The sequence below is a fragment of the Eptatretus burgeri genome, chromosome 8 (genome assembly GCF_056783735.1).
Source record: "Eptatretus burgeri isolate ZD-2024b chromosome 8, Ebu_testis_v1, whole genome shotgun sequence".
Taxonomy (NCBI): domain Eukaryota; kingdom Metazoa; phylum Chordata; class Myxini; order Myxiniformes; family Myxinidae; genus Eptatretus; species Eptatretus burgeri.
The window spans coordinates 7322983-7349184 of NC_140968.1; the positions used below are offsets into that span (position 1 = coordinate 7322983).

The 26202-nt window shown below is 47.3% G+C and overlaps 4 protein-coding genes across 6 annotated transcripts in view; 3 read left to right on the top strand and 1 right to left on the bottom strand.

The window, feature by feature from the left end:
- Positions 1-4742, top strand: part of LOC147021015 (uncharacterized) — a 28462-nt gene extending 23720 nt beyond the window's left edge. For both annotated transcript variants that reach the window (XM_085893574.1, XM_085893573.1), the window contains 2 exons: positions 1271-1405; positions 1512-4742. In XM_085893574.1, the coding sequence (XP_085749700.1) occupies positions 1271-1405; positions 1512-2797 (1421 nt within the window). In that variant the 3' untranslated portion in view covers positions 2798-4742. The remainder of the gene's footprint in view (positions 1-1270; positions 1406-1511) is intronic.
- Positions 1-26202, top strand: part of LOC147021012 (uncharacterized) — a 420342-nt gene that overhangs the window by 254314 nt on the left and 139826 nt on the right. The window lies entirely within an intron of this gene.
- Positions 1-26202, top strand: part of LOC147021016 (uncharacterized) — a 118967-nt gene that overhangs the window by 23348 nt on the left and 69417 nt on the right. The window lies entirely within an intron of this gene.
- Positions 12528-24477, bottom strand: LOC147021017 (uncharacterized). The gene is made up of 5 exons (XM_085893550.1): positions 24337-24477; positions 23908-24040; positions 22183-23828; positions 13041-13329; positions 12528-12592 (listed from the first exon to the last, which is right to left on the bottom strand). Exons 1-5 carry the CDS (start codon positions 24475-24477, stop codon positions 12528-12530), a joined length of 2274 nt encoding a protein of 757 aa, XP_085749676.1.

A 26202-nucleotide genomic window follows, 5' to 3' on the forward strand; every position in this document is an offset into this window, starting at 1 on the left:
AGCCGTGAAGACGGCTGATCACCATAATCAGATCAAAACGACCTCTGCCGTGAAGAGAACTGGCCAATCAGAGGTGAAAGGGGCGGAGCCAGCCTAGGGTGAAGGTTCAAAGGGGGAAGCGCCGGCTTCGGGTGGTGAAACCTACAACCAAATCACCCCTCCAGGCTATAAAAAGGCGCGTTCCGACGCCGAGAGCAGAATTTTAACGGGTGGGGACATTGTTGGCGGTTCGACGCAGAGAGCAGAGTACGGAGAGTCGGGCACGCCACCAGCCCGACCACCAAGCCAGCGGTTCGATGCGGAGAGCAGAGTACGGAGAGTCAGGCGCGCCACCAGCCCGTCCAACCATGTTTCCATTCAAGCCGCTGCCACGTTGGCAACGGGCCAGGGAGACGAAGACCACCGAGTCGCCACCAAGGGGCAGCAAGGTAACCAGCCCGGCCTCTCGGAGCCCTCGGTCAACCAGGCTCCCGAGTTTGTAAATAAAGGCTCATGAGCCCGTTTTCTTTCCCTTGTGTTTTTGCATGAAAATCTGTGGCGCCTTGTCTCTAAGTAGAATTGTGATCAAGTACGTGCTTGTACATTATCGTATAGATCTCGGCTGTTGGCTTTTTGCTCGTGTCTTGTCCCCATCCCCCCATTGACTGCTTACTGCAATGCCCCATTGTTTGAATGTCAACCTGCTCGTTGCATCATTTTCTGCCATTGACTGCCACGGTGCGCTCGGGATGTTAACGGGCTATTCAGGCCGATAAAAGTGATAATCTGGTCCAACGGGATTTGGCGAATTAAAACCGCTCGGCTTCACACAAGGAACGAGCACGCTTAAGCGGCTCGTTTTCGTACAAGTCCCATCGAAGTATAAACTCGAGCTATTTCTATCCGTGCGAATAGTAAGGTATATCGATAATTCGGCGATTAACCTTGTAGCACGTGGACAGAGTAATTGACTAGTTTATGATGCGTTAAGGCATCCGTGGCTGGTTTCCGGGGTTGGTCCAGAAAGCCACGACTGGATTGCGGCCTTTGGTGGGTGCGCAACCGCGATTTGGCTAAAACCATCGTCCGTACGCCGAGCGCGGTGGAAATCAATAACAATATATACTGTATATAAATTTTCTCATTCTAAACACCTGGTTTAATCTCCTGTAATGGTGGCAGCATTATTGAGCCTCGTTCTAACAGTGGAAGTGTCGTCTATTGCATTCTACCTATTGATGAGATTGAAATGTGGCAGTGTTTTAAACTTCATTTCCTTCATTGTTTTCAGGTGATTTTTATGCTGTAAGTGTGGAATCCAGACAACACCACGGTTCATCTGTCTCAGAAACTTTGAGATGTGCTTCTGCAAAGGAAGATTCAGATGTTCATTTGACAAACGAGAGTTATTTCTGTTCTGCATCAGGTGAGCAGAAACATACAAAATTAACATTCACTCTTGAAATCACAGTTTGTAAAATTTTTGAGTTTTGAGTTTCACGAAAATAATTTCTTGCTGTTTGTTTTTGTAGAACAATCAAGAAGTCCAGTTGGCCAGATATGGTCCAGGAGCAGCTCGACGGTGAAGATATCGTCTATTTTGAAGAAGCAATCCCAAGAACAAGTCTCAAAATACAATTGTACATCTGGTGAAAAGAGCACAAAAATCAATATTAAATTAAACAAATCCAAAAAGGTTCTCGAAAGGCAAGTGTGCAATAAGTGTAATACATGCAGTGCAGATTTTACTTCAAGAAACTTCCAAATAAAGATGAGGACCCACAGACAACGCCCACCCAAATGCTCTGTCTGTGATAAATGTTTGCCTCGAAAAGACAGTTTGAAAAGGCATACGAGGATCCACACAGGAGAGCGTCCTTACAAATGCTCTGTCTGTGCTAAAGGTTTCTCTGAAAAACACAGTTTGAAAAGACATATGAGGATCCACACAGGAGAGCATCCTTACAAATGCTCTGTCTGTGATAAAGATTTCTCTGAAAAACACAGTTTGAAAAGGCATATGAGGATCCACACAGGAGAGCATCCTTTCAAGTGTTCCATATGTGATAAAGGTTTCTCTGAAAAGGACAGTTTGAAAATACATATGAGGATCCATACAGGAGAGCATCCTCACAAATGCTCTGTCTGTGATAAAGGTTTCTCTCAAAAAGGCAATTTGAAAATACATATGAGGATCCATACAGGAGAGTGTCCTTACAAATGTTCCATATGTCATAAAGGTTTCTCTGAAAATGGGAGTTTGAAAATTCACATGAGGATCCATACAGGAGAGCATCCTTTCAAATGCTCCATTTGTGATAAAGGTTTCTCTCGTAAAGGCAGTTTGAATCGGCATGTAAGGATCCATACAGGAGAACATCCTTACAAATGCTCTGTCTGTGATAAAGGTTTCAATCATAAAGACAGTTTGAAAATACACATGAGGATCCATACAGGAGAGCGTCCTTTCAAATGCACCATTTGCGATAAAGGCTTCTCTCAAATAGGCAGTTTGAATAAGCATATGAGGATCCATACAGGAGAGCTTCCTTGCAAATGCTCCATTTGTGATAAAGGCTTCTCTCATAAAGGCAATTTGAATAGGCATATGATGTTCCATACAGGAGAGCATCCTTGCAAATGCTCTATCTGTGATAAAGGTTTCTCTTGTGAAGGTGATTTGAAAGTACACATGAGGATCCATACAGGAGAACGTCCTTACAAATGCTCCATTTGTGATAAAAGTTTCTCTCATAAAGGCAATTTGAATCAGCACATGAGGATGCATCACGGCGAGCATACAAAAAAATCCATATAAAAAGAACAGACCACAATACAGTTCCGAGAAAACGAAGCATCCAAAAAATGCCTCGGAATAAAAGAAGCCCCAGGTGCAACACAAAAATATGCGTAAAATAATCGGCAAAGAGTACCTATGCAGAATAAGACTAATGTTGAAGTCTTCCCCCTCTCCAATGAACAAAACCAAAGCTATAAACCACCTTGCAGTGCTGGTATTCCAATATGGCTGTGCAATTATAAACTGGCCACAATTGGAGAACAACAATTTAGACACGAAAACAAGGAAACTTCTCACTATTCACAAGATTTTCCACAAAAACCAATGCATACTGATGTTGTATTTACCGAGACGAGAACGAGGTGGTGTGTTGGAGCTTAACCATGCGCACAGAACAATGTGTGTCAGACGAGCGGAGTATGTGAAAAGCTGCATCCCTGAGATTTGAAGAGAACAGAGAACAGATGATCGAATGAGATTTGTATAGGACCAAGAAAACAACAAAGCAGAAAAGGATTCCTTGATCCACTGCAACAAACTTCAAAAAACAGGTGCAAATGATGAATACTACACGAGAAAATGAAACAGAAACAAACACAGCCATCATGATTGCAAAGAAAAACAAAAAAAGAAAAACTACAAAAATAAATATCAGCAGAAACACTGACAAATGGGAGTGATAAAAGAGCAGGAAGATTTAAAACAGACCTTGACAGAACAGGAATTGACATGGAAAACTCACTTGAATGGCTAAGAAGAGGTCTAATGAATTGGGATGGAGAACGCGTCATCATAAATGCTCAAGATCAAGAACACGACACTGATGTCTTTTAAGAAAATGGTGGAAAGTATGGACATCACAAACAAAGCATTGCGTCTGGACATAGTGCTCAAACACAAAAAGGAAAAGTCAGCATTTTTCATTGAGGTTTCAGTTTCCAATGACTTTGCACGACATGCCACTGAAATCATGAAAATGACAAAATACCAGCTTCTGAAAAATGAGGTCAAGATGACCTCAAAAATGAAGTAAGCTGAAATTACACCAGTGATAGTTGGATCGAGAGGAATGATAAAGAAAACCCTTACTTTGTACTTGAATATCACTGGGAATATCACTCCAAACAAGCTCCAAGTGGAGGCTGTCAGAGGTTCAGTGAAGATTTTGGAACGAGGCTATGAGAAGGACATTTCACAGTTTGGTTTATGAACCATGATCCTTTACCAAAAAGGAGGTGGAAATATTGAGTTCTGGGAGAACTTCTTCTCACCTTTTGAAAACCAAAATAGACAACAACCAATGAGAGCCGAAAAAAAATCAAACAAACAAAGTAAATTAAAGAAGAAAAGACCAGCAGTTTGAAAATTTCCTTGTGAGATTCAATCAAAAACTATGGAAATTGAAGCAGACTGTTTCAATCCCTCCACCCAAGAAAAAGATGAACTACTTTTGGAAAGGGATTTATGAAAACTGAAAAGAACACAACAAGAAGGTGGAACAGGTCCAAAACTTGGAAAAGAGAAGTAACATCGAGAGGATATTCTTCAAATTCCTATACTTGAAGCATTTATAAGCATACAAGAGGAAATGAGTGTCAGTTCATCACCTCACATGAAAGAAAATGGTTGGTGCAGCATATTATACATTTCACAAGACGGAATTAATTATTTTTCTTCCACAACCCCACCTCAGGTGCAAAATATGTTTCTCTTGTTGGATTGCATGTTTGGATTGACCATGCTTATGGTGTGATATGTTTCTTCAATATCATTGAATATTTTGCCTGTTATTACTGTTATGTTCATATTGATACAAAAATACCATACAAATTTCTCACAGCACCCTCCAACGCATTCGACGGGACAGATTGACCCGGCAGAGTTTTGTTTTCTTGCAAGTTTTTAAATAAAAATTGTTTTTGTATGATCTTTCACATATAACCCAAATATAGGGTTTTACACATTCCTGTATGTTTGTTTAAGTTTTTTTTTTCGGGATTGTTCAGAAAATGTCATTGAAAATTTTATATGAAAAAACTTCACGTTCATGCTTTCGTTGGTCAGATAGACCCGAGTATTCATTAACCTATTGTTGCCGGCCGGGGGTCTGGTTGAGAATGCCACCGGGGTGTTGGGGCGGGGGGGAGCTATCTCGGCTCCCACCAGACTCCCCAGAATTGTAGACCATCGCACACGGATAATTATGTGATGCGGCAGATCGCTAACCGACCGTGGACGCCGATAACTCAACCACGTGACCGAGGGTCCTCCCGTCTCTGGGTTAACCGGGTTACCTAATTAATCACATGATATTGTTGTGGATCTCCGCCACCCCGGCGTGCGGGCGACCGCTTTTAGCTAATTGTGGCCAAGCACCCACCGACCGTTTCAATCCAGTCGTAGCTTTCGGATCAACGCCAAAATCCAGCTACGAGTGTGTTTTAAGCACACCACAACCTTGTCAATGCTCTGCCTGCGCTACAGAGTCCGATCGCCGAATTGTCGATTTACCTAATTATTCGCGCGGGCAGACTACCGAGAGGTTGTACCTCAACGGGACCTGCTCGAAAACGAGCCGCTTAAGCAGCTCGCTCTGTTGCGATTGCCGAGCGATTTTTTTTTTATTATTATTTTTTTTTTTTTTTTTTTTTTTTTTTTTAATATCGCCAGGTCCCGTCGGACCCGATTATCTTGTTGGTGTTAAAAAAACCAGCTATTATTCCAAACGCAATTATGGCAGTTCAATGGAGAAAGGGACGCAACGAGCAGGTGTATATTCAAGCAATGGGGGTATTTATTTGTAATGCAGGCACGTTTGCAATGAAGGCAATGAATGGGGGTAAGGGACAGGACACGAGCAAAAAGCCTACAGCCGATATCTATTTACTATCTACATACACTTATAACAACCTACTTATGGGACAAGGCGCCACAGACTTCCATGCAAATCCTCAGAAAAGAAAAGAGAACTGGGCCCGTAAGCCTTTAATGTTCGCTTGGAGCCGGGATGGCCGAAGGACTCTGAGAGGTCGGGCAGGTTACCTGCCACCCTCGTGGTGACTCGCTGGGCGACCCTCGACGTCTGCTTCGGCTCCGACTCGACCAACTCCTCTGTCCGAGTCCCCTCTCCACACCGATGCTCCGCCAAGACCACCGATGTCCACGCAGGTTCCTCACAACCGCCAACCACAACTCTGGCACCCTTCACCCCGACTCATCAAGGAGACCAAGGAGCGAGACTCCTCTCCATCTCTCCTCAAGGAGCCCTCCTTCACTTCACCTTTGAACCCTCATTTTGGCAGGAACCGCCCCGATCAAAGGCGAACGTGGTCGATGAATTGCTCTGGTAGTTGTTATTGTCTTTGTCGTCGTTTGTGGAGATGATGCTGGCCGAAAGATGGCGTTGTTTGTGGAGATGATGGCGAGGGGATGTTCGTTTTAAAAGAACGATAGGAAGGAATAACGGCTAACTCAAAGATGCACAGCCCGGCACACGAATAATTCTCTTTAGACATTGGTGGGGAAATCTAATCTGGACACACACTTATCGACATAACTGAGGTAAAGGACCTGAATGGTGTTCTGTGAATTTTCACAACTGTAACAATATAATTACCAGGGAACACACCCTCGGTATGCCTTGTCCGAACCGGATCACTTTACTGGACTGGATGCAGCCGAGCGACACTCCCAAGGACGCACTGGCTAAAAGGAACGGATCATTAGGAATAAAGTCTCGGCGAAGGAAGGATTCGGATCATGCTGGATCGGTGAAAGAACAGACATAAATGAGCTGGGAACATTTCTAATAATAATTTATTTACAAGCAGGTGAGGAAAGGTATGTGGCACTGTTCATAGTTTTATTGTGTGTCATGCAGGGAGAGAAAGAAGCGTGAGGTGCGACAATACACAAGCAACTTACAAAAGCAGACACAGAGCAGACTCTTACCCGAAATAATTATTGTACTGCCATCTTAACTTACGAGGATAGGCACCATGACACACACACACACACACACACACACACACACACACACACACACACACACACACACACACACACACACACACACACACACACACACAACCCGATGAAGAGAAAAAGGAGAAGAGGTAATGAGGCTCTCAATACCTTGCACGAGTGCCCGATCGCGCCATCAATACGTTTTGGGGGGATGCTCAGCTGGGCGATACCTTCCTGACAGCTGGCGTGCCGTCTCTTGCTTTGTGGCATTTCGTGCAGCTGGCATCAGTCCAGAGAATGACGCGACCGTCGGGCGTGAAGGGAGGGACTTTGGGAGGAGTCATTAGCGAGTGGGAGGAGAATGCGGAGTCGGGAGCGAGTGGATGGAGAAGGCGGAGTCGAGAGCGAGTGGGCGGAGTGGTAAACAGGACCAGGTGGGTTGGTGGAGTCGGCGACGTATGGGTGGAGAAGTGCGGGAGGAGGAGGAGGCGGAGTCGCAGGCGATGCCGACAAGGCGGGGTCAGTGGGTGGAAAAGGCGACAAGGCGGCGTCGAGAGCAGAGCACGACGAACTGGAACACCAAACCGGAACTATGGACGGCCTCGCTACCCGTCCCCCCTTTCGGGGGGGGGCACCCCGAAGCGATGTCATTACCCAAATTGGGCGCTCTGATTGGCCCCGGCCCCTGTGCGGGCTGGTCATGATGGCTGGAAGCGGCTTCACTACACTTCCGGCAAGATGGCCCCAAGCTGTGGAATCGTCTCACTCCGACCTCATGACATGATATGAATCGGCCCGCACCAAACTCAGCGACATGAATTGCCTTGCACGAACTCCCAGACCGTGCCCCGACGACCGGCAGAGGGTCGTGTCGGCTCCGCATGCCTGCCCGGGCACCCTCTGGCTGGCGCTGATCAGTGGGCCTGCTCTGTGATGTGACATGCGGCCTGAGCTGTACAGCACGCCCGTGCCTGGTCACGGCTTCGCCGGCCGGAGAGGCGAGAAGAGAGGCGAGAAGACGTCCCCATCCGCAGGGAGCACCCATGGCCACCAGCGAGGATCGACGGTAAGATGTTATGGCAAACCCATGAACAGACGGTAAGATGTATGCCATTCATGCCCTCCTCTGTACGATAATAAAGTGTCACGAGTATGTTCCGTGCAGTATGCGCGGATCCACCGTTTCCACAGGTGGGTGTCTGAGCTTCCACACATCGGTTTCCACAGGTGGGTGTCTGAGCGCAGTGCCTGCTGGCCGCCGCGAGGACCCAGATTTGGATTTACCTCAGGAATAAGCAGAAAAGAAGAGTAGAAATGAAGTTAGGCTGGTGTAAGCAAACCGAGCTATGAGATCCCCGCAATGCACGTTCCGTTTGATCCATTTGACAAGAGGAAAGGGACCAACTATATATATATATATATATATATATATATATATATATATATATATATATATATATATATATATATATATATATATATATATATATGTATATGTATTTTAATGGGATAACTCTCTTGGGACCTCTATATGTTGGATGCCATTGCCTTGGAGGAATGCGGTTCCTCCAACCGCAACATGATATTTCACTCCAACAAAACATTTTTACACATGACCTTTCATACATGTTGAGAACAATGTGTAATTTGTTTTTTATTTTTCTTTCAGGATCACGAGGAAATTTATTTTAATCATGTAATACCCCCCCCCCCCCGCAAATGCATTCATGGGTCAGATTGACCCGGCAGGGTTTTCGTTTCCCTATAATTTTGTTGTAAAAACGTTTCTATCTGTGATCTTTCATATGTTTCTGATAAAGGGCAATTCATAATCCTGCATGAGTGTTCCTCCCGAAGGGGTTCTTCCTTTGTCAAATGCCGTGTTAACGTGTATAAATGGCTTATCGTGGCGTTTGGTGGGAAACACCAACATTAAAAAAAATAATTATATAAAACACAAACATGTATGATTACCTTTTTAAACAGTCGCTACTGCTGTTTAATACTAAACTGACAGAAATTTGGAGAAATCCCTACATCCTTCAGGCATTCCATGTTTGTCCCGTCCACCACAGAAAAACGGACCGGACCCTCGATCTACGGTGATCTATATACCGCACCAGGCCTCGTAATAAGATCCTCACTGCCACTTCTGCAGAGAGTGGGTTGAGGAGTAAATTAAATGAACACATGTCTGTTGTACAAGGTCAATTATAATCAGTGTCCCAACTTATCAAAATGAACGTTTTTAAATCCTCTACTCATGGGTGTAAAAATGATTGAAACACAAAACACGAGAACTGATGTTGATCAACCTTGGGTCACGTGGTTTTCACCGGAAGAGCTTAATCAGAACAAAAATATATAAATAATTATATTGAGGTGAAAATATCAACAGAAACGAGGGAAAGGGGCGTGTCCACATTACGGTGTGATGCCACAGTGGTTGCTCGTGGTTACAATGAGAATCCCAACAACAGGAAGATCTTCACACAGAGGTGTGTTGTTAAATCATCAGTCCGTGGATTAGCGAACACCAGACATGTCGTGGTTTCTCATCGCTGTGTTCGTGATCACCGTCCTCGGAAGTGGAGCGTCCCGACCACCACAGCAGGTAAGAAGGGATTGTGAGAAATAACGTACTGAACTTGGGGAAGGTACACAGCACGGGGGGAGTTTTTATTGTAGTTTGGGAGATCAGGCCCAGCCCGGACTTTGGATTTTCAATGGGGGTGTGGGGGGGAGGTAGGGGGTAGAGGGTGTTGGCGGGTGGGGGAGGTAGGGGTGTGGGGGAGGTAGGGGGTGTGGGAGGTAGGGGGAGGGTGTGTGGGGGTAGGGGTGTGGGAGGTAGGGAGGTGGGGAGGAGGTAGGGGGTGTTGGGGGTAGGGGTGTAGGGGAGGTAGGGGATGTGGGGGAGGATGTGGAGGTGTGGTGGGGGAGGGGTGTGGGGAAGGATGTGGAGGTGTGGGGGAGGGGTGTGGGGCGGGAGGTGGGGGAGGTAGGGGTGGGGAGGTGGGGGTAGGGGAGGTATGGGGGTGGGGGAGGTAGGGGATGTGGAGGTGTGGTGGGGGAGGGGTGTGGGGAAGGATGTGGAGGAGGATGTGGAGGTGTGGGGCAGGAGGTGTGGAGCTTCAACAAGTTGGACATCTGAGATAGAGCTTGATGACACCTTACCATCGTGCCTGCTGTAGGATTGGATCATGCACACAGCACACTGTACCATCGTGCCTCCTGTAGGATTGGATCATGCACACAGCACACCGTACCATCGTGCCTGCTGTGGGATTGGATCATGCAAACAGCACGCCGTACCATCGTGCCTCCTGTAGGATTAGATCAGACACACAGCACCCTCATTTTCCACGTGTGCACCACACACACCCCCTTAAGAAGAGACGTTTTTTTACTCAAACCCAGTGTTTTTAAAATATGTATAAAATCAATGTTAAATGATGACAGAGGGTCATCATACAGTTTCTCATTCAGGAAAACTTAAATGACCAGAAACCATGAAGAAATATTCCATGTTCCCAACTTCAAGGTTCATCGAAAATATCTACATGTGGAGAGTGGAATATTAAATAATGATCCCAGAATGTTTCACCTCCATGTCCTTGGAATGTCCTATCTCATCATAACCCAGTTCAATGGTTTATTGAACACCTGAACCCCATATTCACCAAGGCAGGTCCATCTCTCCAATGGTATCTCATCAGGTCTCACTGCTTCACTATTTTTCATTCCTTTTAAGTCGGCTGTCTTGTCTGACGACACTTTTTTGTGGAAATCAAAGATTACAGGAGTAGCCTTTAAAAAGGAGTAGTTCAGTGAGTATTGGTGCACAGTTGTAATCCCATATTTAATCTTCCTTGTTTGTCGTTTAAATTGTTGTGATCCATCTTTACCCTGACGATGTGATGAGGAACATAAAGAGAGTTTATCTTTGGTTGGAAACTGCAGGTGAACTTTCCCCACCAAGTAAACTTGGAATTTGTCCCTTCAAAGTAAAATCTCCTTCTTGTTCGTGTCGATGGAGGAATCTTCACGGTATACCTTGAGTGTATCTCGTGCCACACATTGCACTCCGTGTGCAGTGGAAATTGATCCCAAGAAGATCCATCTCAGGGCTGGTGGAGTTTCACAGTTTACACATTCACCTCTGAGCCTGGGTTCAAATCTCGATCCCTCCATAAACTGCCACCCTGGTGTTTCACGTGTAATGTGTGTTACAACCATTGGAGGAACATTAAACATGAAGGATTCATCTACCAACACTCATTTATATTGGATCTTAAAGATCCCACGGTGTTTTTTGTAAATGGTCGGCGAGCTATCGCCAGCATTCTGAACAAATCACAAATTACTTCCCAAACCCTCTTACAAACCTGTCCTTGACAAGCGTGGGACAAACGATAAACTCTCGTACATTCCATGAACCATTGTGTTTGTTCTCTAAAATTGTCAAGAACATGTTATTGTACTTTGTTACAAACTTTTTGATTTTGTAAAATAATTGTAAAAACATTGTTTAGTTTAATTTGAAATGATATAAACATGTTTCCTACCCCTGCCCTTGTCTATTTCCACAGCTTTTCCAAGAACGATGATGTTGAGGATGGAGGGATGTCCCTAGTTTGTGATGTCGTGTTCGTCACGATTTCCTCACTTTTGTTTTTTGGGGTGATTATGTTTGATCCATCTCGTTGGTTCAACAAGACGAGGTTCAGAAGAAAGCGCTGCATTCACTGGTAAAGAACACAAATGACTTTTCATCAATATTTATAATACCTTCAACCAAGGGGACACGAGAGCTCAGAGATTTGAAACGAGTTTATTGTGTTCCTTGTTATATAGGATGATATGGACGAGCATTTTTTTTTTTTTGCTGAAGATGTAATTCCTTGTTTTTTTTGATTGGAGTAGATAACCAGGTGTCCAAAATCCATTGGTAACAATTTTTTTCATTCAATTCAAAAAACCTATGAAAGTTTCAATTCAGTCTGTCTTGTAATTCATGAAAACACTGTTCAAGACAATCATGATATTTACAAAAATCAAAGGACTGCACGTCTTGAACACCTGGATCAGGAGCATCAGTCACTCAAACCCCCCTGCAGACCTTCTTGGGCCCTGAATATATTTTATGCCATGGACAAACCTTGGTGCATCACGAGTGATGAAGGTTGTGGTCAGCTTCATCAAAATCATGGATGTAGTTTTGGAGAAGAAAGCAAATACCTATTTGGGGGGGGGGGGTTAAACCCCCTCCCCAGAAACACCCTTAATGAGCACAGATTTTCATGTGGTCAAGAATATTTATTTTTGGGGGGGTCAACTTCCACCCCCCACTCCACACCCTTACTGTCCACCTCCCCATAATGAGCACAGATTTTTATGTGGTGAATACACCTTCGTTAGACATCAGAAATGAAGCTTGTGGCCAAGTTTCATAAAAATTGTGTGTTTGGTTCAAGCGATAATGACTGAAGTGTTCACCGACCGACTCATGGACTGAATTAACTATGGATACCACTCAATCGCATCAGCTCACCAGACTAATGTCCAGGTGATGTAAAAACAGCTCTTTGTCCTAAACGATGTACGCATCCTTAAACAGTCTCACAAACATTTTGAAACTGATACTGCATTTTGTTGAAGTCAGGACCACGTGAAACCAAATAATTCTCAGGGATATTTGATATTATCTCCCTTCATGGTGAAAATGTGTTGGTTATTTAACAAAGATGTGGCATACCTTTGAAAGGATTGGGGTTAATGCAACTTAAGGTATCATCAATGTCATCTGCCGTGCATTTTCACAGTTCTGTGCATGGTCGTGAGTTTTACCTGCAGGTACATCGTTTGGAGCAGAATCTTACACCACGGGATAAACTTTCGAAGCTATCCTGCTGTCTCAGGTGCAGCTTGGTCTACCGATAGAATAGGTAACAGTCTGGTATCATCGTTCTTGCCCCATCCTTGGATCTAGTATTACGTGATCCAATATGTTGTCCTGAGCCTCAAGACGTGTCTCCACGTGAGCTCTGTAGATATGCTGAATCCAAGCTCCAGCTGATTGTGGCAGCATGCTGGCACTTTGATTTTGGGAAAGTGTTCGGAATTTCTTCCACGGAAGTGTAGCATAATCCTGAACATAAATGTTATTTGTACCGACCAGCATGCAATTAAAAAATTCACAGCCTGCAATAACATCTGCTGATGGAGTTACATCTTGGCCCAGCTTTGTGAGAGCTGATACGACATGACATGAAGACTTTCAAAGCACGTTTCTTACCTTTACCCTGAATTTTGCCTGCAGTGTTGAATTCAGCAATTGCATGAAAGCCAGGTAAAGCAGAGGCTATTGGTTGGAGTTGTACCCTTCTGCAGTTTGCACTTGTGACAATTCCTGTGTTGAAACCCAACTCAGCAAGGCTTTGAAGAATGATTACCCACCAGTCGGTGTCGTGGGTGAAGAAATGAACTGGATTTTCAGGATCGGCCTTGATACTTTCCAAAGCATGGTCCATCAGGAAGGTGTCTGTCTCTTCACCGGTGTGCTCACAACGGTGGTAACCTTGGTACTGTGCGGTGTTTGATTTTGTACATTATTTAGTGTTAATGTCACAACTGCCTTCTCACAAAGATTTATTAGTTTGTCTGCAAGGAACAGTGCGAGTCCATATTTTGTCTTTTTGCTCGCTTGGAATGTTTTGTCGTTTCTGATTGGTGTAGAGTCATCAACAATTAAGTCCTTAGAGTGGGAAGGTGAACACCTGATATCATATCATGCTCGATTGATATGTGCTTGTTGTAGTTATCAAATATAACTCGACCACAAGTGTACTTTTACAACACTCCATCGATATATTTAGCCATAGCTTGGCCTAAGTCTTTGTATGTCTTAAACTTGCATCTCATGAGTTCCCCAACTTCCAACAGATTTATAGTTTCTTTCTTAGATATCATATTCTTTGAAAGTAACAACACCCCAGCACTGGTTCTCTCCTGGTCTGACAAAGCATTGATCTTTTCACTAGCAAGAAGATCTGTTATTGGTCAGGCAGATCTCTATCACAACATATATTATCGTCTCAGTCTACTGCAAGATGTTCCCTTTTGAACTATACCAAAACAGTGCTGATTTATGATCGGGCTTCTCCGAGCTCAAGGCTCAAAGAATATTGTTACAAGGGCCAACAAGAAAGCCAGATGTTCAGCTGCACGACAGAGAGAGAGAGAGAGAGAGAGAGAGAGAGAGAGAGAGAGAGAGAGAGAGAGAGAGAGAGAGAGAGAGAGAGAGAGACATGGAGAGAGAGAACGAGAGAGAGAACGAGAGAGAGAACGAGAGAGAGAACGAGAGAGAGAACGAGAGAGAGAACGAGAGAGAGAACGAGAGAGAGAACGAGAGAGAGAACGAGAGAGAGAGAGAGAACGAGAGAGAGAGAGAGAACGAGAGAGAGAGAGAGAACGAGAGAGAGAGAGAGAACGAGAGAGAGAGAGAAGACAGAGACAGAGATAGAGAGAGAGAGAGAGAGAGAGAGAGAGAGAACACAGAGAGAGAGATAGAGAGAGAGAGAGAGAGAGAGAGAGAGAGAGAGAGAGAGAGAGAGAGAGAGAGAGAGAGAAAGAGAAAGAGAAGAGAGAGAGAGAGAGAGAGAGAGAGAGAGAGAGAGAGAGAGAGAGAGAGAGACAGAGAGAGAGAGAGAGAGAGAGAGAGAGAGAGAGAGATATAAATATATATGTATATATATATGTAGTTGCGGAAATGGCCCTTAGTGTGTTATTAAATATAGGATTGGCCCAGATCCCCCATTAAATGAATGTTTAGCCAGGTTGTTCGGTAATGTGTGTCGGGAGGTGTACCAGGCTGTTATTTGTTCGTGCATTGGTGGTGGACTGAGAGGTTCTTCTTTCTTCCTCTCTACGGACAATAATCCCCACCCAGCGCTCTGAGGGGGAGTGGCCTAGAGAAGGAAGTGAAACTGAAGGGAGGAGCCAGTGGGCTTCGAGGCGAGCGAGCGCCGGAAAGGCAGTGTGGATCTGCCGGGAGAGAAACTGAACCTGAGCGCGCTGAGTCTGCAATTTTGGCAGAAGGTGAAACTGAGCGCCGAGGTGGCGCGATTGGTTTTTTCATGAGGAGCGAGCCGAAAGAAAGGCAGGGAAAGGACTGCATGAGGTCTGTCTGCCCTCGGCTGGATGAGAAACGACTAGTGGGAGTCGTGATCTGCTGTGTAAGGGACGGCTGTGTCTGTCTGCGATCTGCTTCGTGAAAGAGGCAGGAGAAACGACTAGTGGGAGTCAGCGATCGGCTTTCATGAGGAGACCGACAGGTTCATCCGGAGTCCAGTGACGGAGCCTCTAACTGTCCCTACTCACCTGACGGCTCGACAACGTCTTGGAATCCCATGGACCCAGCCTGCGGAGCCCAACACCTCGATTTGGCCTGGTCTGGTGAACATGCCAGGCCTGGACTTGTATGCTGGACCTTGTGAGAAACCAGCTGAAAACCACCATCGATCTGACGGTCTTGTGCCGTCGACATTACGCCGGGTCAGAACGCGCTGAGGAGGGCGTGCGCAAGCAGTGCCTTGAGAAGAAAGAGAATGACGCCGCCATCTTGCCACGCAGCGTGCTCGAATCCGTGGACATCGGCTTGTCACGAGCCACATTCGTGCTTTTGACACTTTTCCTCTCGTCCATGAAGCATCACCAAGTACTCTGTGTCTTGTCTGCATGCTGTCCGTGTCTTGTCTGCATGTTGTCTAAGGTTTATCTCGCTGGAGTTCCCTTCGAAACCCGTAATCCGTAGCTCCCTAATTAAGAACGGGTAATAGATTAATTATAACATTGTTGTGAATGCTTTGCTTGTGTCGTGTTCCCCGATGTGTCCCCAATAAATCTGGCAGATTCGTAGGAAGTTGCCGCTTTGAATTAATTCGTGCCGCGCCGAGGAACGATCCGCTCGATTTGGATATAAAAACCAAAATGGTTTCAGAGCTCGTGAAAGAAATGTGTGTAACCGTGTCTGCTGTAAAGAAAAAGACTTCCCATACGAAAGGGGATCTATTCTTTACCCTTCTGAACACATCACATTTAAGACCCCATTAGACATGGGGGTGGGGCTAATCTGAACATACATTTAAGGAAATAACTGAGGACCTGGATGTGTGGACCCATTCATCACACCAGATTCTGAAATCCGTAACAATATCCTGTGTGAACCTTTTGTTCCTCATGGACAGTCGATCATGCGTGTAAAGTTTCGCCTCGATTTGTTCAGCCCCTTCAGAGAAGGTTTTTGAAGGTTTTTTTTTTTTTTTAACAATTTGGCTGCCAAATCATCTGACCAATGACATCATGATTTGTTTTTTTTCTGTGGACCATTTTATCCCAAGAGATATGGTCCACAGAATTTTTTATTCTGTGAATCATATCCCTTTAAAATCTTCACACTGATCGGATGTGGTGTTCTGCATATGCAATTATGATGTCATAACGAGGGCACCTATGATGTCATAAAAATCACAGTCATTTCCCATGAGGAGTACTTGCTGCGTGAGTTGTTTCAATTTTTTCCTTGGTGCGGTTTCAGAGACAGAGGTCCAAAGTTTTTCCGTTTTTTCAATATGGCTGCCACACCACGTAACCTATGACGTCATAATTATCATTAGAGCATTCCACATGAGTAGTCGCCCCAATGGTGAAAATTTCGTCTCAATCTGACAAGCGGTTGCAGAGATAAATACGAAAGTTCTGTGTGGCCAAACAAACAAAGACAAACGATGAGACAAACAAAATGTAATACTCTCTCTTCTGGTGAGGATAATGTGGAAGAAATAAAATTAATTTTATTAATGTATTCTCAATTTCGTTATCCTTTGTTTTTATCAGTGTAGAATAAGGTGTTATTTTTGTACTGGAATCAAATTGACTGTCAGTAAAATCTCTTTTTGCAGCCTTTTGATCTCCATCGTGATGTAAATGATGTACAAGCAAGATAAAATGATATCTTACTAAATCTCATTTGCTTTATCTCAATGAAATGTATTGAAACATACTGTATATCCAAATTCGTATTTCCAATGTTTAGATGAAACTGCTCTGCTGCTCAAGAGAAGGACGCTTTGCTGCTGGTTCCTATTGTCTGGTGGTTATTAAATAACTCCCGAAAGGCGATCCCAACAGACGCCTTGTTGTCCAAGGACGATTATATGACAGCATAAAATGGAATGTCGTATTTTGAGAATCTGGTTGCTCACTGGTGAACGGAAGGTATGATCAAAGGAGTGGGCTTGTGTCTCCATTCACTCGGCCTCTTCATATTTTGTCTCAACTTTGTTGTTTCCCTCTCCATCTCACGGCCGGTCTCGCGTTCCCGGGCTGTGGTCATGATCTGAGTGTGTCCATCACCCCTTCCCTCCCAAAGTGGCCATGTCTGCAGTTCCCTTTCTCCTGCTTGCCAGCCCTCACCCCCATTGTCCCTTGCCAGATGTTTTCATTCCAGAATATTATAAAAACAATTGCTCTGTGCATTTTGGGCAGAAAGAGGATGGTGTTTGTTATTACTTGTCTTGTTATCCTTTTTCCCCATTCGTATGGTGGTTGTTATTTTTATTTGATGTGTGCTGTTAATAAATGGTTTCAGACTCGGAAAATGAAGAACTGAATTATTCCACAGTAACAGCAACAATAACAACAACAACAATTATATCACAACAACAACATGGGTGGGGTCTGCCTCAAATTTAATTGTCATGACGACGTAAAATGCCGGAATATTTTGTCCAAGTACTCTGAAACAGAAGGGGTTTGAAAGTGCAAAAAAGGCAATTTGTATTTAACAGTGTTAATGTGTATAATTAAATTGTAATAAAATAAAGATTTTAAAGGTTGGAGATAGAAAAGTGGAAGTTTACCACCGTTGATGCAGCCTTGTTCACCACCCTATCGGACACGTTTAATTAGTTCTTCGTGCCTGTTGTTTATGTCCTTTAAAACGTCCTTAAAAACAGTAAGTTTCCTGTTTGAAATAATTTTCAGTCTTGTTTGATTACCAGGTGGAGTGAGTAAAATAATTATCTCACTCCTCTCTGTACATGTGTGATCAGGACAAATTCAGAGCCAAAGTAATAAACTTCAGGTTCGTTTTCTGATTTGTCTTCAAAATATAACATTAAAATGAAATGAAGATAAGTTGTTCCTCGATCATAAACTTACATTTGTAGATGGACAGACAGACGTGAACCAGTTTCTTAACCACGATTTTGAGTGCGTGGGAAACTAATAATTGTCTTGTCTGAGTTGATTCCCGACCTGACTCTAATCTGTTGAAGGGATGCTTTGTCAGGAGGGCATTGCATCGCAATGTGCACCATCCTTCTGATGGACATTAAGCCTGGCATCCCTTATTCCAGCAATCATTGTTGGACATTAAATATCCCACAGTGTCTTAAAAACAGAATATGAAAGTTATTATTGGCAGCCCGAACAGATTACAAATTCTTGCCACCTTAAATCGGAACTCAGACCTTGCTCGCTGCTTTGTGAAAGACCTTGGCCAAAAACTTTCCCCGGTCAGTCCCACATGAAGGTGCAAATAATTGTGGTCATGAATGAAGCAGTAGTCGGAGTATGAATACGAACTTATATTATAATTAGCCCATCACAAGTAATTCCTTGTTATCACCAACAAAGACTTCCTTGCAGATGGGATAATTTCCCGAGAATTGGAATATTTCAGGATTTGTAAAACCATCTCCCACTGGGAATGGCGCTGTCACACACGTTTACATCGAGAGAATTTGGGTCCTTCCCCTACTCTTAACCCCCTAGACTATGAATAATAACCAATAATACCATGACCAATTGGGCACCAGCCTCACCAAGTGTAGCTTCAATCGTCACTTTTCAAACTGAGATTTTAATTTAATTCCTATTACTTCATTCACAATCTACTCATTACCTCTACCACTGAAGGTGGACGCAGGTTATGTTTTTCACTCCTGTCTGTCTGTTAACAGAATATCTCAAAAAGTTGTGAATGGATTTGGATGAAATTTGGTGGGAATGTTGGGTGTGACACCGACAAAATGATGAGATTTTGGTGAAGATACAGAAACAGATTGTAGAATTTTTGAAGTTATTCTTCACCATTGAGAGACAGAGCCAAAAACGGTATAAAGCACGATATCTCAAAAAGTTATGGATGGATTCGGACAAAACGTGGTGGATGAGTTGGTTCGGTGACAAGAATAAGCCGATTCGATTTTGGTTTAGGTCTGAATCCAAATCTGGCCTCACAGTGGGATACAAAATGTAAACTGCTTATCCCATCAAAGGCATACCCTCTACTGGGTGCTGTTCTTATTTTTAACGACGGTGTACATGTATAACCAGGCGGAAAGTTACACTACATTATCAATTATAAAATGTGATTAATCACATTAATTCATTCCCTGAAAATGTTTCCATTGCTGCAGGTTTTCTGGATTCATCACTTCATCAATTTACACCTTTGTTTATAAAACCCTTGGCCCAACACAGTGTTTGCTTGGCCTGTTGGTGTTTTCATCTGAACCTCTGGCTCATAATGCAGTGAATTGAAGTTTAAATCCCATGTACCCATTGTTTATTAATTAAACACTGATGACCTTGAAATTAATGTATATGTACACTGACATGGACTGATGGAGTTGGCCCAAAGCTCATCTCAGGAAATTTCAATGAATTAAAAGAATTTTTTTTGTTTGAGTAAGAATCTTTGGACCACTCACTCCGGCATGTGGGAGTGAAAAAGGAATTGAGTGCAAAACCAAAACCATGTTTTTACAGGTACATGAGAAAAGAAATGTTTGTTTTCTCTTGTTGTTGAAGTTGTTAGAACATGTTCCAATCTCAATTGGAACATGTCAGTTTGTAGAGTCCAGCAATATCATGTGGATTGTACTTTGGACCAGGTCACTCGAGTGAACGAACCATGTGGATTGTACTTTGGACCAGGTTACTCGAGTGAACTAACCATGTGGATTGTACTTTGGATCAGGTCACTCGAGTGAACTAACCATGTGCTGCAGATATTGATGTTCAGATTGTCAATTTGTGTTTCAATGCGGGAGAATAATTTCTTTTTTATGGTTTTGTATTACAGCCGATTGCTGCTGGTTGCATCATTGCTGGAAGTGCGGCTGTGCCGGTTGTTGTGATAATAAAGTGCCGTACTGTAATTGGCAGCAACGGAAATTGGGTGATTGGGTTCACCCAATCCAATTGGGTTCATAAATTGGGTGAAACAACACCGGTGATGCACGACCCCTTGTTGTATGTTGCGAACACGCAACATACAACAAGAGGAGCGGGAGACGGAAGGACAAAACAGTGGGGAACAAAGACATTCGGAGAGGAACTGTGGAAGGAAGAGGGATGGGGCAGGGAAGACGGGGTGAACAAGATGGACATTCCAGGGACTTTCAGGACCTCACAAAGCAGCGAATTTGATGGAGCAGGGTTTGGGATGAATTAACGGGGATGGAAAGATTGTGGTTTTGGATGGGGGAAGAGAAGAGGTGGAAGTGAACAACTGTTTTGAAGACCTGAAGAGCAGAGTGAGATTGAATAGTGTGGGAGTTTATTCCAAAGGTGGGGAAAAAGAGGAATGAAACGGTGAAGGTGAGCAGTGATTATTGATTTTGGTAGTTTTACCAGAAGGGGGTTCCTGTTGGATCTTGAGCACCCTGTGCGTAGATGGGGGGAGGGGGGGTATCGCAGACAGAGCAAAGGGGGAGGGGGGAGACCAGAGAGGAGACGACTGGGGGGTGGGTGCGGCTTTGTGTGACCCAGCATGATGAACGGGTATTAACAACAAAATTTTCCACAGTGGGTGGAAATTCAGATTTGGTCCATCATGGCTGTGCTCCACCGACACCATGGTTCAGATCAAATAAATCCATCAAGCAAACGACTCAATTTAACCGGGGGATGAGAAAAGTGGTGTAGATACAGGGATATCACCAGGGAATGACGAAATTAATAATTTGGTGGCCGAGATAAGGGGGGGGGTCGTCTATTTTGGGGTGAAAAAGACACAACATCAATCCCACAGTATCCCATGACCTGCCATCCCTTCACTACTCCATGCAATCGGTTCCCCTTCACCTCTGCCTGCACTCACTGTCGCCTCACCACTGCCTGTCCTCACTGTCGCCTCACCACTGCCTGCCTTCAGTGTCACCTCACCACTGCCTGCCTTCACTGTTGCCTCACCACTGCCTGCCCTCACTGTCGCCTCACCACTGCCTGCCCTCACTGTCGCTGCACCACTGCTTTCCCTCACTGTCACCTCACCACTGCCTGCCCTCACTGTCACCTCACCACTGCCTGCTCTCACTGTCACCTCACCACTGCCTGCCCTCACTCTCACCTTACCACTGCCTGCCTCACTCTCACCTCACCACTGCCTGCCCTCACTGTCGCCTCAACACTACTTGCCCTCACTGTCACCTTACCACTGCCTGCCCTCACTGTCCGCTCTCCACTGCGTGCCCTCACTGTCCGCTCACCACTGCATCACTCACTTTCCACTCGCAACTGTGTTCTCTCACTGTCCGCTCACCACTGCGTGTCCTCACTGTCCGCTCACCACCGCGTGTCCTCACTGTCCGCTCACCACCGCGTGTCCTCACTGTCCGCTCACCACTGCGTTCCCTCACTGTCCGCTCACCAATGCGTGCGCTCACCACTGCGTGCCCTTACTGTCCGCTCACCACTGTGTGCCCTTATTGTCCGCTCACCACTGCGTGCCCTCACTGTCCGCTCACCACTGCGTGCCCTCACTCTCGCCTCACCACTGCGTGCCCTCACTCTCGCCTCACAACTGCCTGCCCTCACTCTCGCCTCACAACTGCCTGCCCTCACCGTCTCCTCACCACTGCCTGCTCTCACCGTCGCCTCACCACTTCCTGCTCTCGCCGTCGCCTCGCCACTTCCTGCTCTCGCCGTCGCTTCGCCACTGCCTGCTCTCGCCGACGCCTCGCCACTGCCTGCTCTCGCCGACGCCTCGCAACTGCCTGCTCTCGCCGTCGCCTCGCAACTGCCTGCTCTCGCCGTCGCCTCGCCACTGCCTGCTCTCGCCGTCGCCTCGCCACTGCCTGCTCTCGCCGTCGCCTCGCCACTGCCTGCACTCGCCGTCGCCTCGCCACTGCCTGCTCTCGCCGTCGCCTCGCAGCTGCCTGCTCTCGCCGTCGCCTCGCCGCTGCCTGCTCTCGCCGTCGCCTCGCCGCTGCCTGCTCTCGCCGTCGCCTCGCCGCTGCCTGCTCTCGCCGTCGCCTCGCCGCTGCCTGCTCTCGCCGACGCCTCGCCGCTGCCTGCTCTCGCCGTCGCCTCGCAACTGCCTGCTCTCGCCGTCGCCTCGCCACTGCCTGCTCTCGCCGTCGCCTCGCCACTGCCTGCTCTCGCCGTCGCCTCGCCGCTGCCTGCTCTCGCCGTCGCCTCGCCGCTGCCTGCTCTCGCCGTCGCCTCGCCGCTGCCTGCTCTCGCCGTCGCCTCGCCGCTGCCTGCTCGCCGTGCGCCTGCCGCTGCCTGCTCTCGCCGTCGCCTCGCCGCTGCCTGCTCTCGCCTCGCCGCTGCCTGCTCTCGCCGTCGCCTCGCCGCTGCCTGCTCTCGCCGTCGCCTCGCCGCTGCCTGCTCTCGCCGTCGCCTCGCCGCTGCCTGCTCTCGCCGTCGCCTCGCCGCTGCCTGCTCTCGCCGTCGCCTCGCCGCTGCCTGCTCTCGCCGTCGCCTCGCCGCTGCCTGCTCTCGCCGTCGCCTCGCCGCTGCCTGCTCTCGCCGTCGCCTCGCCGCTGCTGCTGCTCTCGCCGTCGCCTCGCCGCTGCCTGCTCTCGCCGTCCCTCGCCGCTGCTGCTCTCGCCGTCGCCTCGCCGCCTTGCCTTCTCTCGCCGTCGCCTCGCCGCTGCCTGCTCTCGCCGTCGCCCTGCCGCCGCTGCCTGCTCTCGCCGTCGCCTCGCCGCTGCCTGCTCTCGCCGTCGCCTCGCCGCAGCCTGCTCTCGCCGTCGCCTCGCCGCTGCCTGCTCTCGCCGTCGCCTCGCCGCTGCCTGCTCTCGCCGTCGCCTCGCCGCTGCCTGCTCTCGCCGTCGCCTCGCCGCTGCCTGCTCTCGCCGTCGCCTCGACGCTGCCTGCTCTCGCCGTCGCCTCGCCGCTGCCTGCTCTCGCCGTCGCCTCGCCGCTGCCTGCTCTCGCCGTCGCCTCGCCGCTGCCTGCTCTCGCCGTCGCCTCGCCGCTGCCTGCTCTCGCCGTCGCCTCGCCGCTGCCTGCTCTCGCCGTCGCCTCGCCGCTGCCTGCTCTCGCCGTCGCCTCGCCGCTGCCTGCTCTCGCCGTCGCCTCGCCGCTGCCTGCTCTCGCCTCGCCGCTGCCTGCTCTCGCCGTCGCCTCGCAGCTGCCTGCTCTCGCCGTCTCCTCGCCGCTGCCTGCTCTCGCCGTCGCCTCGCCGCTGCCTGCTCTCGCCGTCGCCTCGCCGCTGCCTGCTCTCGCCGTCGCCTCGCCGCTGCCTGCTCTCGCCGTCGCCTCGCCGCTGCCTGCTCTCGCCGTCGCCGCGCTGCCTGCTCTCGCCGTCGCCTCGCCGCTGCCTGCTCTCGCCGTCGCCTCGCCGCTGCCTGCTCTCGCCGTCGCCTCGCCGCTGCCTGCTCTCGCCGTCGCCTCGCCGCTGCCTGCTCTCGCCGTCGCCTCGCCGCTGCCTGCTCTCGCCGTCGCCTCGCCGCAGCCTGCTCTCGCCGTCTCCTCGCCGCTGCCTGCTCTCGCCGTCGCCTCGCCGCTGCCTGCTCTCGCCGTCGCCTCGCCGCTGCCTGCTCTCGCCGTCGCCTCGCCGCTGCCTGCTCTCGCCGTCGCCTCGCCGCTGCCTGCTCTCGCCGTCGCCTCGCCGCTGCCTGCTCTCGCCGTCGCCTCGCAGCTGCCTGCTCTCGCCGTCGCCTCGCAGCTGCCTGCTCTCGCCGTCTCCTCGCCGCTGCCTGCTCTCGCCGTCGCCTCGCCGCTGCCTGCTCTCGCCGTCGCCTCGCCGCTGCCTGCTCTCGCCGTCGCCTCGCCGCTGCCTGCTCTCGCCGTCGCCTGCGCACGCTGCTGCCTGCTCTCGCCGTCGCCTCGCGCTGCCTGCTCTCGCCGTCGCCTCGCTGCACCTGCTCGCCGTCGCCTCGCCACTGCCTGCTCTCGCCGTCGCCTCGCCGCTGCCTGCTCTCGCCGTCGCCTCGCCGCTGCCTGCTCTCGCCGTCGCCTCGCCGCTGCCTGCTCTCGCCGTCGCCTCGCCGCTGCCTGCTCTCGCCGTCGCCTCGCCGCTGCCTGCTCTCGCCGTCGCCTCGCCGCTGCCTGCTCTCGCCGTCGCCTCGCCACTGCCTGCCCTCACTACCGACTCACCACTGCCTTCCATCACGGTCCGCTCACGACTGCGTGCCCTCACCGTCGCCTCACCACTGCCTGCCCTCACCGCCCCCTCGCCACTGCCTGCCCTCACTACTGACTCACCACTACGTGTCCTCACTGTCGCCTCACCACTGCCTGCCTTCACCACCCCCTCAACACTACCTGCCCTCACCACTGCCTGCTCTCACCGTCGCCTCACCACAGTCTGCTCTCACCGTCGCCTCACCACTGTCTGCTCTCACCATCGCCTCACCACTGTCTGCTCTCACCGTCGCCTCACCACTGCCTGAGTCGGGTGAATATTCTGATTCTGGCTCGCTTTTCCCCATGTAAGTGAATGGGGGATTTTCAGCGATTCATATTTTTTTCCCTAAAAAGTACACCCCCTTTTTATCCCAAGGTTTTTTGTTTGTCTCCCCTTTTAACCTTGGGACACTTTTCAAATAACCAATGCAATAAGATAAAGATTTGTTCAAGTTGTAAAGTAGTCATGTGATTTGTTCAAGGTGATTCTAAAGAAATATCTGAAACATGGAAGCCGAGGGACGCTCTTTTTCAAATAACCAATGCATATTGTTTCGCTCACTCATTGAACCTATAAAGATTTGTTCATTCTCAAATTCCTTCAATAGTTTAATTTTCTTTGCACAATAATCCCCATCTAAAATATTTAAAAACAAAACATTTGAATCTTTATATTTTTTAAGATACCCCTTTTGTGCCATTACAAAATGATAAACTTCTCTTAATGCTCTTGTTTGACCACCTCCTGAGTCACATATCATTTTGAGATTATAGTAAATTGTTTTTTCATTGTTCAATTGATAACCATCAAAGTTTTCAGTCCATTCAAGGATATTTACCTTCGCATTCTGCGAAAGGTTATGTTTTGGTCGGCGTGTATTTATTTATTTATTTGTAATCTTGTGATTCGTATAACTCAAAAAGTATTAAACCGAATTGCATGAAATTTGGTGGGATGATTGGTTATTAGCCAGGAAGCATTCGATTAGATTTTGGGATCGTTCGAGTCAAAGGTCAAGGTCAAGGTCACAAAAAGGTCAAAATCGTCTTTTTATGATAACACGGTCAATTTTTATTCAATTTGCATGCAACTAACGCCAAAAGTGTTCAGAATTCAACGCCTCATCTTGTGATATGCAATATGACACAATGACGCCCATACTCTTGTTACCGGTTCGGGGTCAAAGGTCAGGGGGGTCACGACCTTGAAAAATATGCGGTTTTTGTCATAACGCGGTCAATTCTTGTCCACTTTACATGAACCCAGCACCAAAATGTTCAGAATTTAATGCCCAATCTTGTGACACAATGACGTCATAACACATGACACCGGTTGGGGTAAAATGTCGGGGGGGGTCACGCCCTTGAAAAATATGCGGTTTTCGGCATAACTCAGTCAATTCTTATTCGATTTGCATGAAACCAGCATCAAACGAGATTACCTTCTCTTGTTGAAACGTTGTATTCACCGAGCTTGCGAGTGAATACCCGCCAAAACGACGTGAGTTGATTGTTGTTTAGTCCATAGCCCCCGAAAGTCGGGGGGGTGGGTCATGGCATTATAGATATGTGGTTTGTGTCATAAGACCATTCATATGAAACCACTTCCCCACACTCATACCAAGAACAAAAAAAGTAGTGGCGGCGAAGGTATACGCTCTATGAGTGCCCGTTCTAGTTATTTTGTTCTTTTCATCCTCTCACTAGTTTTTAAATTTATTCACTTATTTGTTTTATTTGCCTTTGTTTTAGTTATTTTTTCAATTAGACTTATTTGATATTTTTTCACATTCATTATATTTTCCATTTACATACCAATACTGAGATTTTCTCCACTCTTTGGTTTAATTAATAGTTGGTTTGACCATTTATATATTGTGAAAAAACACTGCGGTAGCCCTTAAAAACTCTAACCCATCTTCCCATCGTGAAAACAATCTATTCTATATACTCTATCATACAATATCCATATGGAACACAATCTATTCCATTATCAAAAATAAATCTCTGATCATCAAAGGCTCCTAATG

What these genes read in the sequence shown, in the direction of transcription:
- LOC147021017 (XM_085893550.1), bottom strand. Translation starts at nt 24,477, where the DNA reads ATGGGGAAAAGCGAGCCAGAATCAGAATATTCACCCGACTCAGGCAGT. An exon ending in CAGACTGTGGTGAGGCGACG is followed by an intron (nt 24,041 to 24,336) that starts GTGAGAGCAGGC and finishes CGGCGAGAGCAG; the next exon opens with GCAGCGGCGAGGCGACGGCG. An exon ending in GGCGAGGCGACGGCGAGCAG is followed by an intron (nt 23,829 to 23,907) that starts GTGCAGCGAGGC and finishes GGCGACGGCGAG; the next exon opens with AGCAGGCAGCGGCGAGGCGA.